General features: G+C 55.8%; 1 protein-coding gene across 3 annotated transcripts; it reads right to left on the reverse strand.

Moving 5' to 3' along the window:
• Window positions 1–3,520: 3,520 nt before the first annotated feature.
• On the reverse strand, window positions 3,521–16,057 carry PUS1 (pseudouridine synthase 1). Of its 3 annotated transcripts, none has more exons than XM_024121081.3 (6): window positions 15,965–16,057; window positions 14,959–15,190; window positions 12,959–13,096; window positions 8,879–8,981; window positions 5,324–6,015; window positions 3,521–3,809 (listed from the first exon to the last, which is right to left on the reverse strand). In XM_024121081.3, exons 2-6 carry the CDS (start codon window positions 15,178–15,180, stop codon window positions 3,762–3,764), a joined length of 1,203 nt encoding a protein of 400 aa, XP_023976849.1. In that variant the 5' UTR covers window positions 15,181–15,190; window positions 15,965–16,057; the 3' UTR covers window positions 3,521–3,761. The 3 variants fall into 3 exon arrangements, with proteins under 3 accessions (XP_023976849.1, XP_028342635.1, XP_007126879.1); XM_028486834.2 differs by lacking the exon at window positions 15,965–16,057 and adding an exon at window positions 15,691–15,734; XM_007126817.3 differs by lacking the exon at window positions 15,965–16,057 and adding an exon at window positions 15,496–15,684.
• Window positions 16,058–17,658: the final 1,601 nt, after the last annotated feature.

Consider the following 17,658-nt stretch of genomic DNA (forward strand, 5'->3'; position numbering starts at 1 on the left):
TGCAGTTTCAATACACACAGATCAAAACTGCTTAAATGTAAGCTTTAAAAACTGTGAACCGGGGCTTCCCTGCTGGCGCAGTGGTTGAGAGCCCGCCTGCCGATGCAGGGGACACGGGTTCGTGCCCCGGTACGGGAGGATCCCACGTGCCGCGGAGCGGCTGGGCCCGTGAGCCGTGGCCGCTGGGCCTGCGCGTCCGGAGCCTGCGCTCCGCAACGGGAGGGGCCACAACGGCGAGAGGCCCGCGTACCGCAAAAAATAAATAAATAAAAAACAAAACCTGTGAACCGCTATATTGTATACCTGCAACTTATAGAATATTGTAAACCAACTATACTTCAATTAAAAAAAAAACGCTTAAATGATTTTCCCACTGTTTTCTTGGATGGTCGATTCCTGGGCATACCTTCCGTTGGCCTCACGCTGGCCCATGCGGGAATCCGCGGGGCAGCCGGGAAAGGCTGGCATGGTGCGCCGCCAAGCTCCTCCCTCAGCCGGGGGGACTGGGGCGCGGCACGGAGGCGCCAGCTCAGGCTCCGCTTGCCATCCTGCGTCGGGGGATTCGGTGCTTTTCTGTTTTTGTTTTGTTTTGCTTTTTATTTATTTATTTGTTTTTGGCTGAGTTGGGTCTTCGTTCGAGCGGGGGCCGCTCTTCGTTGCGGTGCGCGGGCTTCTCACTGCGGTGGCTTCTCTTGTTGCGCAGCACGGGCTCTCGAGCACAGGCTTCAGTAGCTGTGGCTCGCGGGCTCTAGAGCGCAGGCTCAGTAGCTGTGGCGCACGGGATTAGTTGCTCCGCGGCATGTGGGCTCTTCCCCGACCAGGGCTCGAACCCATGTCCCCTGCATTGGCAGGCGGATTCTTAACCACTGCGCCACCAGGGGAGCCCTGCTTTTCTGTTTAAATCAGCCAGACTCAGTCTCAGTTGCTGACAGCTGAGACCCCGACTGTGCCAGCACCTGACTCTAACTTTTTCCTGAGTGTGCTTTCCCACTCAGGGAAGGGGCACGAGACCCAAAAGAAGGCCGGCCCCAAGATCAGGTTTACTCCCTGGTGTTGTGGAGAGTGGGGGAACAGGCATTGTCATATGATACTGGCAGGGATCCAAGGAAACACTTCTACGGCGGACAGGGGCTGGCAGAAGTAGGTAGGCGTTAGAAACCCGCCAGACCACCGAGTCTGCATCTAGGGATGCTCACACGTGGACAAGGATGTATAGGGATGGTCACCGTGTGCAGAATCAAAGGCTGGACACATGTCCACCAGCAGGCTGAGTAGTATGGACTGCGTACACTGTGGGCCACCAGCAAGAACGACACAGACTTCTGTGATGGCAAAGACCACCACCGTCTGTGTGAAGACAAGGGTCAAACATGCTCTTATATGCACAGAGATCTCTGGAAGTCACAAGAAAAAAATAAGAGTAGGGGCCTATGGAGAGATACTGGGAATTAGGGAGGGAGGGCAACTTCTGTTTTTTTGTCCTCTGATTGTTTTTCCAAGTACATATTTCATTTTATTTTATTTTTTTTGGCCGTGCCACGCAGCATGCAGGATCTTAATTCCCCGACCAGGGTTCGAACCCACGCCCCCTGCAGTGGAAATGTGGAGTCCTAACCACTGGACCACCAGGGAATTCCCTCCAAGTACATATATTATTTTAAAATATCACATACCCATGGATCCTCCACGGTGATTTAAATGAGTCACCCAGGGACTTCCCTGGCGGTCCAGTGGTAAAGAAGCCGCCTTCCAATGCAGGGGACGTGGTTCGATCCCTGGTAGGGGCACTAAGATCCCACAGGCTGTGGGGCAACTAAGCCCACGCGCCACAACTACTGAGCTCACGCGCCTCAACTAGAGAGCCTGTGTGCCACAAACTACAGAGCCCACGCACCCTGGAGCCCACGTGCCACAACTAGAGAAGAGAAAACCCACACGCCACAACTAGAGAGAAACCCCCGCACTGCCATGAAAGATCCCCCACAGGCTGTGGGGCAACTAAGCCCACGCGCCACAACTACTGAGCTCACGCGCCTCAACTAGAGAGAGAAAACCCACGCCCCGCAACTAGAGAGAAGCCAGCGCTCTGCGAGGAAAGATCCCCCATGCCTCAACGAAGATCCCGTGTGCCGCAACTAAGACCCCGTGCAGCCAAAAAAATAAATACACAAACAAAATAAATAATTTTTTTTTTTTAAAGAAAGGAGTTTGTTCTTTGCTAAAAAAATAAAACAAGACTCACTCACTAGTTGCCTGGAGTCACACTTGGGAATTGTCTACACTTTGACCCTGAAACCAAGACCATGTAACCTTTCATGGGGCGAACCCCACGATCCCAGCAGTTCTTAGGTTACTTTCTGCCCTGGGCAGTGACTTAAAAAGCCCTATCACGGGTAAAATTAACATGCTTAAAGCCAAGCCCCAATATTTCTCCTTCAAGCCCATCCTGTTCCTCATCACGCCACCTGTTAATGGCCCAGCTAGCTCATCAAGTCCTGAAACCCAAAGCCCAAGTCAGCCTCGAACCCTCCCTCGGGTCCCAGCCCCAGGCCACCGGGCAGCGGCAACCACTCGCCACGGTTTCTTGGAGCCAAAGGCACACCCCACTTGGTCTCTCCCCCACGTCGCTGCCAGTCTTCCCGATTCTACTCGCCCCACCCGCTCTGTTCTCCGAAAGGGAGTGCTCCCTCGAGGAGATTTGCCCAGCCACGTTGTACACACGTGTGCAACCCACCACGCGGCATTTGCACATACATCACACGTGCGCACGTACCCATGCAGACACATCACCTACGATCACGTCACATAAATACACGTGCACAAACTGCTCACCCACCACACGTGCGCCCACGTGGGCACACACATACCACACAGCATGTGCACGCGTGCGTCCCACGTGCGCACACACCACGCGTCTCCTGCAGCAGACTTGCCGACTGCCTGCCCCCCGCCTGACCCCTCTTCCCTGGTAACAGAGCTCGCCTTCTCTGCAGGGCGCCACTTAATAAAAGCATTTCCCTGCCCCCCTTGCAGCTGGACGTGACCACGTGACACGCCTCTGGCCAGCGAGGGGGATGAAGTCGCTGGCGGGACGTCCAGGAGGGCTCGCCACCGGACGGTCAACGATGTGCCCCTTCCTCCCGCCCGGAACGCAGACGGCGCCAGGGATGCACGGACCGGGACGCAAGCCGCGTGCTGCAGGGGGCCAGCTGGACCCCCAGACGGAGCCCGTGTCCTCCAGCGCTGGGGACTGATACCGCTGGCCCGCCGGCCCCGTCCTGGTCTGCGCCGCTCGCCGGGCCGCCGAGCCCCACCCTGACAGCCTGACGGCCAGTCCCGCCAGGAGCCGCCCGCCGTCCCGCCCGCTCCAGCCCCCGGCCAGGCGCGCGCCCCCGCCAGGTCACTCGTTCGCACCGCTCGGTCTGCTGCTGACAGCGCGCGGTGCTCCTTGCACCTCTCTCGGTGAAAGGCCCGTGGAAGAGCCCGAGAAAAAGGTAAAAGAAGTGACTAAGCAAGGTTTGTACTTATTTAATAAGAAAATCGCTTCTTTAAAAAAATAGTGTCTTTACGTGCCGAGTTGTGTGTAGTCAACGCGCGAGCCGAAAATAGACTCGCGGCAGGTTGTCCCCGTGACGGAAACTCCGAGTGATGCAGGTCTCAGGCTCCTGAGGCGAGGAAGCCGCGCGCGGGCCGTCCCGTCGGGGCGAGGCACGCCGCCGGCAGCAGGCTGGCGGGTCCCGGCGTGCATGCCGTGGGCCAGCTCAGTCACTGTCCCCGTCCCCGTCGCTGCCTTCCAGGGGGCGGGGGACCTGCAGAGCGAGAGAGCAGACGGGAAACGGCTGTTGGGGCGCGCTGTGCCCGGCGAGGGCCCTCCCCTGCGCGGGCGCTGCCCGGGGCGAGGCTCAGCCTCACCCCGGCTCTCTCTTCACTGACTCAAGAACCTGCCTTGAACGGGCAAAGCCAGGGGCTGGGGACCAGAGGGGGTCTTCGTCGGGCTCCTTCAGATCCCCAGAGGCTTCGGTGGCCTTGGGGACATGAAACCGAGCTACTGCAAAGCTGGTCAAGTACAAGCCCCTGGGCGCTATATAAAGACGGCAGACGGTCAGAGGCCTCTCTCTGTCTGTGGGAATCAAGCAGAGAGCAAGCCTGGCCCCCAGGTCCCATCCGGACACGCGCTCCGTTTGGCCTCACAGTGCTGGGAAAGTTCACCACCACCACCATTTAGGGGGGACTATTTCACACACAAGCCTGGAACCCTGGAACCCGTCTCTCCTGAGAAAAGGTCAGCGCCGACGGCGCGCAGGCGCGCCCTCCACCGGCTGCCGCTGGGCCGCAGGGGCCCTCCCCGTGGAACAAGAGGTCTGCCGTCTCCCTGTCTCCACCAAGTCCTGCGTCCTCCCCGACGCTGCCTGGAGGTCACCAGCCGACCTGCAACCCCTGCCTTCCTCCCACCTGGCTCCCCGTTACCGGCATGCACGTGGGTTTACACGCCCGGCTGGGGAGGAAGGACAGTGTTTTTCTGGATACTGGGAAGAAATCGCCCAGAGCTCCAGGTGGGGATCTCACCCTTCGACAGCCAGCCTGCTGGGACACCATGAGAGAACATGGGCTTTGGGGACCTCCCTCGCCCCAGGATAAAGAATTGAGAACTAAAGTAAAATGTTAACTTTTAGCTCCAGCACCTCCAATCGCGGATGCTCTCCTTCTAACGTAGCCTGGCAGTTAACTCACAGATGGATCACACTTTGAGCCAGGTCCCTGGTCGGTACCGGACAGCAGGGCCCCGGGAGAGAGGGGCCGAAGGCACAGCCCGCAGCGGCCTGCGTCCCCTCCCAGACGGAGGAGGGCACCGCGGGCCGGGACAGGAACGCCGCCCAGAGGGCGAGGAGAACGACGCTTGGCCGCTCGGCGTCCCTGGCGCCTGCCAAGCGACCCCATGTTCTGGAGCCAGGTATGTGCCAAGTGACCAGCAGCATCAGCCAGAGGAGGACGTCCTACTGGCACCTCCACCTCACACACGGGAAGCCGGCCGCCGGGCACGTCCCTCACCCAGCGTCACTAAGCGCAGAGCAGGGGAGCTGGCCACCAGGTCCTATGCCCTGGCCCGGCTCCTCCCACCGTTGTGACCCCGGGGCAGCGACCGGCCTCTCGGTGCCTCAGCTTGCTCGTCTACACAGTGGGTACGGTGACAGGGGGCAGAGTGGGTTTAAGCTTAGCCACGGACAATGACAGATGTGGACAAGTGCTTGGCTGAGCTCCCGGAAGGGCCAGCGCCAGCCCCCATGGCTCCCCTGACCCCCAGCCCCCGTGGCCCCAGCCCCACCTTAGTGCCCGGGCTGGCGGCCGCGTGGGCAGTGGCGCTGAAGTCATGCATGGGCAGGGTGCTCAGCCACTGGGCCATGGACCTCTCGTGGCGCTCGGTGCTGATGATCGTGGGGTAGATGTGCTGCTCCTTGAAGGCCGTGACCTCAGCCTCCTCCCGCGCCCAGTCCAGCGGCTCGTGCAGCCCGTCGTGGCCGAAGCGCTGGTTGTACTTCTCGAAGTGCACCCGCTCCAGGACCAGGCCGAGCCCCGGCGCCTTGGGCACGTCCACCTTGGCCTCCCCCCAGCAGCGCTCCAGCACGCTCTCGGGCGCGTAGCCCTTGACGATGGCCACCACCAGCCCCACCATCTTCCTGATCTGGTGCGTCATGAAGCTCTGGCCCTTGACCTTGATCACCGCAAACTCCATGCCTTCGCGCACGAAGGGCTCCTCGCAGAACATGTCGAGGATGTAGCGCCGGGCGCTGGGCTCGCGGGGCCCCTTCTGGGAGGTGAAGTTGTGGAAGTTGTGGGTGCCCCTGTAGCAGGCCAGGAGGCGGTTCACGCGCCCCAGCGTCTCCGCACGCAGCCGGTACGTCTCGTCCTGCGCGTCGTGGTCCTTGTGGGCGAAGGCGAACGTGGGCAGCATGTAGAAGTAGGTCCTGGCGTCGCACTTGTTCTTGGAGTTGAAGCCGCCCGTGACCCTCTTCAGTCCTGGGGGCAGAGGAGGTGATGAGGACAGACTGACGACACCCTGAGCAGGTCTGAGCGCCGGCACCTCACCTGCCGATCCCGGACGAGCCCGAGGGGGCCCTGGCTCCGTGCGCTAAACCCTCAGCTAAACCCTGTCAAACAAACCCCGGGGTCGGCCAAGGTGCGGGACATCCTGCTCTGGCCTCACGGATCCCGGGGGACCCACGCGGACTAAAGCACCAGCCGGTGACCCCGACCCAGAAGCCTTGGATCAGAAGCCATCCTGCAGGTGAGGCCAGGGACAGCGGTGTGTTCAAACAGCAAAAGAAACTGGAAACAACTTAAAAAGTCCAGCAACAGGGAAACGAGCGACGGCTCTTAGACATTTGCAGAATGAACCGAAAGCAGCCCCGCCGAGCACCCCCTGTGCCTGGCCAGGGCTCCCGACAGCCTTCTTAACCGCTAAGTGAAAAAAGAAAAGCAAAATGCAGAACTACGTGTGTATTTCTCTTTGTGAGAGAAATACAAACACACGGATTATGTCTGTATTTGTATAGGAAATTTCTGAAAGAATCGCCACAACTGTTGGGGGGGGGGGCGCTTTCTGGGAACGGGGGACCACGAAGCGCCTTGTGGCCCTGGGTGCTCCGTGCTGCGCGGCTGTCCTCACGCTGAAGTCAAGACTGGGTCGCGAGGACTCAGCCTCACAAGGAGCTGACTTAAAGGCCAGCTTTGGCTTCGTGTTACAAGGACTGATTCGGACCGACCGCCCCGGGGCTGCCAGTTCAAGGCTGCATCTGTGCCGCCTTTCCCGTCTTCTGTCTCTGCTGTCGTGTGTGAGTTGGGGTAATCTTATTTTTGTGTTTTGTCTTGCTTTAAGAATCCAATTTCACCGACACAGAGCATCACAGGTATGCTTTGTGCACCTAATTTCTGTCGTGCGGAACATAACTGCTGAGAAAGGGCTGAAAGGGGCCGGCAGCCGACCACGCGGCTGGGCTGTTAATGAGGGAGACACAGCCTTGCTGTGTCATGTTATGTAAGCAGTGATAACGGCTGCGAATTGTGTAGGGCTTGGTATTATTTTAGCCAAAGTGGGGAAAAGCGGCAAGCGCGAGAGCATTCCCGCGGAATGAATGTTGAGAGGCATCACGTGGGACTTTAAGAGGACTGGCTCCCAGAGAAGGTCTTCAGGAGGGAATTATCCTCCCCGGGCAGAGAAAGACCACAGGATAATGGAAATAAAACCGTGTTATGCCAATAATAAATGCAGAGCCTTCCCTGGCGGTGCAGCGGTTAGGACTCCGTGCCGCCAGCGCAGGGGGCGCGGGTTCCATCCCTGGTCGGGGAACGAGATCCCGCGTGCCGTGCGTGCGGTGCAGCAAATAAATAAATAAATAAAAATTTAAAAAATAAATTCAATAGTGGGCAAAGTAACCAAAAACAACGGTTGTGACTTTGTGTTGAGAACCCTATTTAGACCTGTACCAAACGTTCGTGGCAGTTTCTTTTTGTAACAGCCCCAAACTGGAAACACCCGCAGTGTTCCCCACCAGGTAACTGGATAAACAACTGGAGACCATGCAGCAATGGGAAGCAACAAACCGGATACACCCGACAACGTGCAGGAATCTTTAACCAGGCTCAGTGAAAGAAGCCATTCCATACGATCCTATTTACATAAAACTCTAGAAATACGAAGCAATCTACAGTGAAAGAGAGCAGATCAGTGGTCGCCTGGTGGGGAACGGGGTGGGAAGCACGTGGGGAGGGTTACAATCTTCTGCAGATGACAGAGAGGGTGACTCTCTCAAGTGGGCTGGTTTCACAGGTATGCACACATATCGCAACTTTTTAATTGTACGATGAACTACGCAGTTTACCGTACACTGGTTATACTTCAACTTTAAAAAGCATTTAAAAGTGTTTTTAATTCTCTGGTTAAAGAAAAAATGACACTGTAGCGTGCGGGCGATAACACAGGCAGACCTAAAATAAAATACACGTCACGACAGCAGGACAGGTGCGAGTGCGTGGCTGCAGGTGTTAGGTGCGTGCAAGGTGGCCTGGCTTCACGTGAAGGCAGCTGTGGTAACCGGCCCATGGATGCTCTGACCCCAGGGCTGGCAAACAGTGGCCAGAACCACTGCCGTTCCTGTACAACTTCTGAGCTAAGGCTGAAAGGGCGGTTAAAAAAAAGAAACAAAGGAGAAGAATATGCAACAGAGACAGTAATCTGTGTGGCCACAAAGCCTCAGAGACTTTACTCCCTGGCCCTCTACAGAAGGACTTTGCCAGCCCTTTTGCTTTAAGGGCCGGCAAAGCAATCACTACAAAACGCCGTAGCGAGTCATCGCGTTAGCTAAGCAAGGTGATAGTGAAATGCAATGGTTAGAAACATCAATTAATCCAAAAGGAGGGAGAAAAAGAAGAGGGAAGCAAATAACAGACGGGACAGAGAGAAACAGAAGGCAAGAAGAGCTACCCCCAGCCACCCCGGTACCACATTAATTATCAACGGCACATATATGCCACTTAAAAGGCAGAGAGGGTCAGACTGGAAATCCCATTATCAGGCCTGTGACAATAGGGAGTCATAGCCCCTGTTTTAATTGTATCAAATCTGGACTTTCATATCCAAGCGTTTGGTTGAAACAAGGCACACGTAGCACCAAGATGCTGCACCGAGGGCCTTTCCAAGTCTGGCTGGCTGGCTGTGTCCCTTTCTGAAGGAGGTGGGAACACTGAACCCTTTCTCACACCTGACTCGCAACCACTCTTGTTATCTTAGCTCCGCAACAGAGAAACTCGGTGAAAGAAGAAATTCCGTGTCCCTGTGAGACCGGCCACCGCCCAGTGCGCAGCCCAGCGCTGCAAGGCTTACCCAGTATCCGAATGTGAGACGGAAGGTGGCTGTTAATCTTTTCTAAAAGGTCGTCAATCAGCCACACCTTCAGGGACACAACCTGGCCGGCCGCAGACACACCCTGCAAAGGAAGCAGACATGGGAGGGCCAGCTGGGCCTTGCACTTGGAGCACGACACTCTGCACCTTTCCGTGGAGGAATTCTGCTTTTAGAAGTGCATCTGAAGGGAATAATCAGATACAAGAACAGTGCTCTATACACCAAGGGAGTGAGTGCCACATAACTTATGAAATATTACAAGTGAACTTCAGAGCCCAACAAAACATGGGAACAAATACATGCAATCCTGCAGATAGGAGATAAAGTCCCACCTTGGATGTGACTCTCAAGGACTTCGGAAAAAAGAAAATGCAACTTAGATGACAGAACTCTGGAGCTGAGCAAGGAAGAGGTCACCATCTGAGTCACAACAGCAGGTATCCTGTGGGGATGGGGTGCTAGTGACACAGGTAAAACTGATCGAGCTCTGCACTCAAGAAGAGTACGGTTTGGCTTCCCTGGTGGCGCAGTGGTTGAGAGTCCGCCTGCCGATGCAGGGGACGCGGGTTCGTGCCCCGATCCGGGAAAATCCCGCATGCCGCGGAGCGGCTGGGCCCGTAAGCCACGGCCGCTGAGCCTGCGCGTCCAGAGCCTGTGCTCCGCAATGGGAGAGGCCACCACAGTGAGAGGCCCACGTACTACAAAAAAAAAAAAAAAAAAAAAAAAAGAAGAGTACGGTTTACCACTTGTATGTTATACCTTTTTTCTAAAAGCAAGTTTTCATAAAAGGCAATATGGCAGTAAGGTCTGGGGGAGGGGGGGGTGTGATTCGGAAGGTGGACGAGGAGGGCCTGGGATGCGGGCAGAGACCCACATGTTGACCTGAGTGGAGCTTACCCAAGCGTTCACTGTAGAATCACCCGTTTCACTTTATACTGACACTGTATGCACCTTTCTGTTTACTACAATCATACTTTCTAAAGAGATTTTTTTTAATGTAAGCAAAGAAGATAAGAGTACCGTGTAACACATGTAACACTCCTGCTGAAAAATTTCTCTAGTCTGAATCTAGTCATGAGAACAATCAGACAAATACAGACTGAGGACGTTCGTCAAAATAACTGGCCTGAACTATCCAAAAACATCACATCAGGAAGGACAGAAAGGAGGCGAGGAGACCATTTTAAAGGAAACTCAAGGTGGCGTTTGAGTTTGAGTTTAAAGGAAACTCCCTGGTGGCGCAGTGGTTACGAATCCGCCTGCCAAGCAGGGGCCATGGGTTCGAGCCCTGGTCCGGGAAGATCCCACATGCCGCGGAGCAACTAAGGCCGTGCACCACAACTACTGGGCCTGCTCTCTAGGGCCGGTGAGCCACAACTACCGAGCCCGTGTGCCACAACTACCGAAGCCCGCGTGCCTAGAGCCCGTGCTCCGCAACTAGAGAAGCCACCGCAATGAGAAGCCCGCGCACTGTAACGAAGAGCAGCCCCCGCTCGCCACAACTAAAGAAAGCCCACGTGCAGCAACGAAGACCCGACACAACCAAAAAAATAAATTAATGAAAGAAATAGAAAAAAAATTTTTGAATTAAAAAAAAAAATGAAGGAAACTCAAAAGACGTGACAACTGAATGGAACCATCAACCCTAGGCTAGACACAGGATCAATAAGAAACGGTGTATCAGTGTTAAATTTCCCAAGGGTGACAGCTACACCGAGCAGTTGCCAGAGGACGCCACTGCTCATGCGACATATTTTGGGGTGAAGGGTGATGACGCCTGCAACTTCCTCTCAAATGGTTCCATTCAAAGGCACAAAAAGGAGAACAAATATGGCAAAAGTTTAACACTGCCGAGTCTAGGGGAAGACTAAGGGTGTTCATGCATTGCTCCTGAGACTTCCGGAGGTCTGAAGTTTTTCCAAATAAAAAGTTGGAGAGATTTTTGTGAAAAAGAAGAAAGACAAAAAATAAACTGGTGAGATGGAACACAGGCCGAATCCACTGTTCCCCAGGCAGACACCCTCCAACACACAGGCATCTGGCCACGAGTGGCTACTGAGGGCATAAAATGGCTGTTCTGAAATGAGGTCTCAAAGTCTCAGTACACGAAAAAGGAACGGAAATACATCTCATTGCTAATCTTTTTATATTGATTACATTTTTTTTTTTTTTTTTTTTTTTGGCTGTGTTGGGTCTTCGTTGCTGCGCGCGGGCTTTCTCTAGTTGCAGCGAGCAGGGGCTACTCTTTGTTGCGGTGCGCGGGCTTCTCATCGCGGTGGCTTCTCCTGTTGCGGAACACGGGCTCTCTAGGCGCGCGGGGTCCCGTAGTTGTGGCACACGGGCCTCGGTGCTCCGTGTCATGCGGGATCCTCCCGGACCAGGGCTCGAACCCATGTCCCCTACACTGGCAGGCGGATTCCTAACCACTGTGCCACCAGGGAAGCCCTGATTACACGTTGAAATGAGAATTTTCTGGATATGCTAGTGGAGAGGTGGGTGATGACTAACGGGTACAGGGAGGTTTTAGGGATGATGAAAATGTTCTAAGCTTGACTATGGTGATGGCTGCACAACTGTGAGAAAAGACTAGAATCAATGAATGTACCCTTTAAATGGGCAAAATGTGTGGGAGTGAATTACAGCTCCTTGACACTTTTTTAATATGAAACAAAAACTAACAAAATATTGTCATTTGTTCATCCATGGGGATGTTAGTATCAAAGGTTTTCTAGATTTCCCACAATGTAAGAAGGAAAACACATTCGAATAAAACCATCTCTAATAACAGTGAAAACTGAAATAAATGCTAGCCCTATATTCGGAAATGCTGTCTTCATTAGCTCAGGCAAATGTTTACCTTTCTTCTGCCTTGAAAACAACCAGAGAGCTGTAAGTGGGAAAGTTAAAAAGAAAACGAACACCACGAAGAGCCCCGGTACTCTTTACCTGGACCAACTAACATGTGACTGGATCACCCACAAGACTGCCAGGCGCCTGTTTTTGTTCTTAGCTGTCTGTGCGGTAGCTCTGGTTCCGGGGTTCTGGCCTGGGCCTATGGATCCCAGGGGACGCTGTACCTTTGAAACTCAACGTTATTCAGATTCCCAGGACCCTGACCTGCAAAAAGCTACGTGTACCACAGACTCCCAGTGACCTTAGGTGGCCAGAGAGATGATTTCAGGGCCCGGGTCTGAGAGAGCAGGCTCAAAGGTGCGCGGGCACTTTGGGTTTTTATCTCCTGGGGGAGAGCTTTACGTTCTCCGTGGCGGGCTGTCCCACCTGCCTCGGCGACACCCTCCATTCCTTTGTGGGGAGCCCATGCTCACACCAGCCCCACACCTGGGAATGTGCCAGGGTGGGACCAGCCAGCGACTGGCCTGGGACGGTGGGAGAGCCAACCAGACAGCAGGACTCAATCTCATGAGCATGAATGGACAGTGCTGGGTCACAGCCACCCGAGACTCCTGAGTGTGCAACTCCCGCGGGGTTCCAAAGACTTGGCGCTCACACATGCACAATGGAAACTATTTCCCGTTCATCGGTTTTTATGTTGATTACACGTTGAAAGGCGACTACCTTGGACACACTAAGTTAAATAAAATTGATAACAAAACCCAGTGTCACCTGTTTCCTTTTCCCTTTTGGCTGTGGCTCCTAGGAAGTTTAATATCACATGCATGGTGGGCCTCTGCGGCCACGCGGTCCTACTTGTATCGCGAGCCTGAGATGGATGGATCTAAGGCAGGTGTTGTGGCCACCGTGCCACCCACAGGAGTGACAGAGGAGAAAGCACAGACGGAGAGGACACCAGACCTTGTGGCCCTGAGCACCTAGGTCCAGCCACACCTGGGCCGGAAATGCCCCAGCTTCTTGGCCACATGAGGCAACAACTTTCTTTCCACTTACACTAGTCTGAGCTGTGCATCTGTCATTTGTAACCAAGAGACTCTTGAGAGATAAAGATGCTAAGATGGAAAGTGGGACGAGGACAAACACAAACCACAGACCGGCGGCTTCCGTGCTGCTCGCACCTGCAGGGGATGTGGGGACAGCACCTACCTTGTCCGTCCGGGCGCAGCGCTGGAAGGACATCTTCCGCATGTCCTCCCCGTGATTCTCAGGAATACAACCCGACCGAACCAGGGCGGACACCAGGTCATCTTCGATGGTCTTGAATTTCGAGGACCCAACATTCCTCTGAGGAAAAGAGAAGAAAACTTGTTTTTCACTCAATCGCTACCCATAGTAGGGGCCCTGGGCCATAGGCTCATCCAGGTAGGGGCATGTGCATTGTGCCCACGCCTGGCAGGTGGGAACTGCACCTGTGGGCATGGAGAGACCCTGCAGCTCGTCCCCCGACCCATGGGAAGCAGGAAAGCCACCTGTGGGTACCCACGGTCCTAGAAACTTCCCACCCTGGGCAGCTGACAGTGGGCATCACCTGAGACATCATTTCCCCCTACCTGGTCAGATGTGAGACCAGCACCCTCCTGCTGGAGACCCATCTTTCTGTTGCACCCGGCCAAAGAGGGACTCCCCTCCCTCAGTACCCCCAGGGGTCTCCCTCCCTCACCACAGCCGGGAGCAGGCCCTCCTGCATCACTACAGGGAGGCAGGCCCCCCCTGCTGGAGGAGGAAGCCACCCCAGGGTGCTGCCAGCACCTAGTAGGTGTGGATGTAGTGTAATCACAGTCCAGGGCCTGCAGGACCCCGTGACATCAGTGAGATCACCACCCTGACGCTGTCAAAGAAAATCTTTGCAAAGCAAGGGACACGGGGCGACAAGCACTTCGCCAAGACGCACCACAGTGGGCAGGTTCTTCCCAAAGTCTACCTTACAGTCCCCACTGCAGCTTAAGTCCAATCCCTTTACTCAGCAAGAAGCTATAAATGCTCCTCCAGCGATCGGAATGGATATTAAGAAACGGGGATAACAACACTTCCCCACATCCCGCTGTGTCCTTCTGTCACCCTGTGAGCTACCGTCGCTCTCTACCCCCCATCCATTCCCCTAATGGGGAGACTGAGGCAAACAGAAGATGATGAGACACAGGCAAAATTCTCAAGACAGCGCATAAGGCAACAACACACGTCATCAGTCACCCTCAAACAAAAAAGCATTTAAACATCCGCAAAGAGCAGCAGAGGTGGTTTATTTGTTCCACTGAGACCGAAGCACTGTTTCCACCATGGTCACAATCTACCCGTGGTCATCAAATCAAAGGTCATCAAATTGGTTTCACGGGTGCAACCCTATACTTCATAAAAAATACTAAAATAGGATACGAAATATCTCATTACTACTATTATTTACAGTAAAGGTGACCACAGCACCTGGTGAGGTTGGGCACTGTTTTCTTAAACTTCCGCTTCAGTTAGATACTCTACACTGCAGAGAATTCCTCCCTGCGAGTCAAGCTTAAAGAAGTTTAAAGAACAAGGCACCAAAGTGTAAGAGCCACAACGCTGACCACAAGGAACAAGAGGAAAATCTACGCGCATCTGCTGGGGTACCGGGGCTCTTGTGCCTTTCAGGAAAGGGTCACAGGGCTAGGCTGGGCAGGGAGTTCTCACGCGCCTGCGTACCCACAACTGGCACCTTCACGTGTCTAACAAAGAGTAACAGCCGCCTCTTCTGAGCATCCCTGGCGCTGTCCCAGTTCTAGCGTGCGGTATCGGTCAGCCTCATGACCCTTCACGCCCTATAAAGTCAGCACTGTGATCATAAAGATGAGGAAACGACGGACTGAGAGCTCTAGTCACTTGCCGCCTCTGGTCCTCGGCAGGCCTGGGCCTCTAACCACCTTGGGAGGCTCATGAACACCTCCCCCGCGCCGGCATGCAAGCAATGCATGGACGAAACAGGGCTCAAAGCCGCTTCAATTTGAATCTAAATCTTGCTTGATGGGACCCACACGATAAAGGAGATGAAGAATGAGACCCCTCTTTCTGCCACTTCCCAAGACGGCTCACTGGGTAACTGTCACTCTGAGGTCCCTGCCCCAAGCACACGGGCCTTGAGAGAAGTCAGAGCCGCCCGGCCCCGCGGGCGCCCTCACCTGCATGCCGTGGTAGCCCTTCCCGGAATAGGCCATGAGCAGCACGATCTTCCGCTTGGGCAGCTTCCTGGGCTGCTCCCCATCCTCGCTGCTCTTGAGCTTTTTCGCCTGCTGCTCTGTTTCCTCCCAGATCCTGGCCGTGCCCTGCCAGCCACGCCGGGCCTTCCTGTCCTGCTCCTGCTTGGTCCCCACGGGCATGGGGGCGTCCCCATTCCCTGCCATGGGGGGCAAACTGAAAAGACACGGTGTGGGGGGTGTGTACGTGAGCAAAACCCAGAAGGAAGCGGCCCAGTGAAAGACTGACGGTGGCAGCATGGTCCAGTAAACACCCTGGGCTGACCACCGAGTCCAAATCCCAGCTGGGCGCTAACTGTAAAACCTTGCCCAACCACCAACTTGGCCTCGGTTTCACTGTCCAAGAAATGGAGCAGTGACAGCACTTTATGCGATCAGGCCTGGTGCTCGCCGGGCATGCAGTCGGGCTCAGTGGGGGTCAGCGTGCTACCCCGGGGTCACGGACAAGTGCACCGTCATTACCAGAGGAGGCGCGGTCCCAGGCGTGGGGTCCACGGTCCGCAGGCTCTCCTCAGGGCCCAGGCCGCCGCCCGCAGACTGGGGAGCCCCATGCAGGCCCGGGAGGGGCGGGGGGGCACGCGCCCGACCCCTGACCTCCCCCGGTACGCTCCCACCCGGGCCCTCTAGACCCCTAACCTCCCCGGGGCCTCTACACACCAGCCCGCCCCTCCTTAACTCCGACCACGGCCACGCTCCAGCCCCACCCCTTGTGAACTCTAACCTTCCCGGGAGCCTCTCACGCTCCAGCCCCGCCCGCGGATAACCTAAGGCGTCCCTGACCCCCAGGCTGACCTCTGACCTCCCCAGTCCCTCCAGCTCCCCCCTCGTCCTCTCGCCCCGCCCAGCCGGCTGGCTCTCCCTCGGGAATCGGGGAGATCCCGGCCACCCCCGCCGGGACTACTGGGGCGCGCCCCGACCCGGCCCCACTCACGGAGCCGCGGACTGAGCCGGAGCCGGACCACGTGGGCGAAGGCGGAAGCGGAGCGCGCGGCCGGACGGCGGCCGGACGTGGACAAAAGTCCTTCTGGGCGAGGCGGGCCGAGGCGGCTTGGGGCGGAGCTTGGTGTCAGGGGCAGGACTGAGCGGGGCTTCGGGGCGGGGTGGGCGGGGCCTGGCGCCGGGAGCCCGGTTCCCCGCTGCCAACTCCGGGGTGGTTTGAGGACGATGTGGATGCGCCCTCTTAGGGCGAACAAATCGTCCTAACAACTACGCTTCCAGGCTCCGTTCCGTGTTACTAGTGTTAGCTCAATTCAGTCCTTTCGCCCGCCTTAGGGAGCAAGCACCATTAAGAGGAAGAACGTTACTGAAGAGGAACCCGAGGGACAAGAGAGGCTGAGCCCGTGGCCGGAAGCCACACAGCACCAGCCCCGGCATCTGGAATGACAGCCTGTCTTTCAGCAGTGTGCAGACCAGCGCCTTCCCACAAGCCTCATAGGAAAACGCCATGTGCCAGTGCCAGGTGCTGCTCTAGTGGCTTGATGCCTGTTAGCTTATTCAATCCTCATGAAGCCTTGAGGAAGGTTCTCTTGTCCCCATTTTACAGATGAGGAAGCTGAGGCACGGAGAGGGGCCCAAATGCCAGGGAGAGACTGGGTCATGCTGGAGCCGCCTGTGTGAGAGCTCCAGGGAGTGAGGACCTCCTGGAAGCTGGTAGAAGACAGACGGGAAACTCATCCACACATGGGGTTTGGGAGGCGGCACAGACGTCACCACAGCTGGCGGGAGCGAGCGACAGCCCGCAGAAGGTGGAAGGAAGTGCGGCTCGCGGCACGGGACTCAGGCCTCCCTGAGACGGCCACTCGGTCAGTAGCTATTTTCCGAGCACCTGCTGGGTTCCCAGTGCCTGCAGAGGCTGGGAATAGACTAGGAGCAGAACGCGTGCCCTCGGGAAGCTTCCATTCTAGGGGGACAGACAATGACAGACCAACAGGAAGAGAGTGTGTGGATCAAGTATTAAATGCTGTGTGAAAACGACTCAGAAGTACTGACGCATGCTACGGCCGGGGGTGGACCTTGAAAACACATTCAGTGGAGAAGCCAGGCGCAGAAGGCCACGTCGTGCGTGTATGACTCCATGTACAGCTGACCCTTGAGCAACGCAGGGTTGAATGCGCAGCTCCACCTATACAGAATTTCACTAAATACGAAGTGCAGGACTACTCAGTCTGCCAGCGGCTGAATCCACGGATGCGTAGCCACGGACACGGAGAGCCAGCTGTCAAGTTATATGTGGATTTTCGACTGTGTGTGTGTGGGGGGGGGGGTCTGTGCCCCTAACCACCGCGTTGCTCACAGGTCACCTGTATATGAAATGTCCAGAACAAGCGAATCCACAAGAAAGAAAGTGGATCAATGGCTGCTGACAAGGATTCTCTCCTGGACCAAATTCTACTCAGCCTCCTAGTTGGAAAAGTCGAGCTCAGGCAGGCGGGAGGGCACGGCTCACCTGTGCTAAACAACCCCCCAGGACAGCCCACCCCTCTGAGGAAGGGAAGAAAGAGGTGCCCCAGGGTTCCAGGCATGAGGAAAGGTCAAGGTCACGTGTGGTCTGGGGAACTCAGGTGGCTGAGCAGCCTTAGGAAGCATCGGTGCACCTTCACACAGAACAGCCCACAACAGAGCACC

Source organism: Physeter macrocephalus, unplaced genomic scaffold (assembly GCF_002837175.3).
Source record: "Physeter macrocephalus isolate SW-GA unplaced genomic scaffold, ASM283717v5 random_1229, whole genome shotgun sequence".
Taxonomy (NCBI): domain Eukaryota; kingdom Metazoa; phylum Chordata; class Mammalia; order Artiodactyla; family Physeteridae; genus Physeter; species Physeter macrocephalus.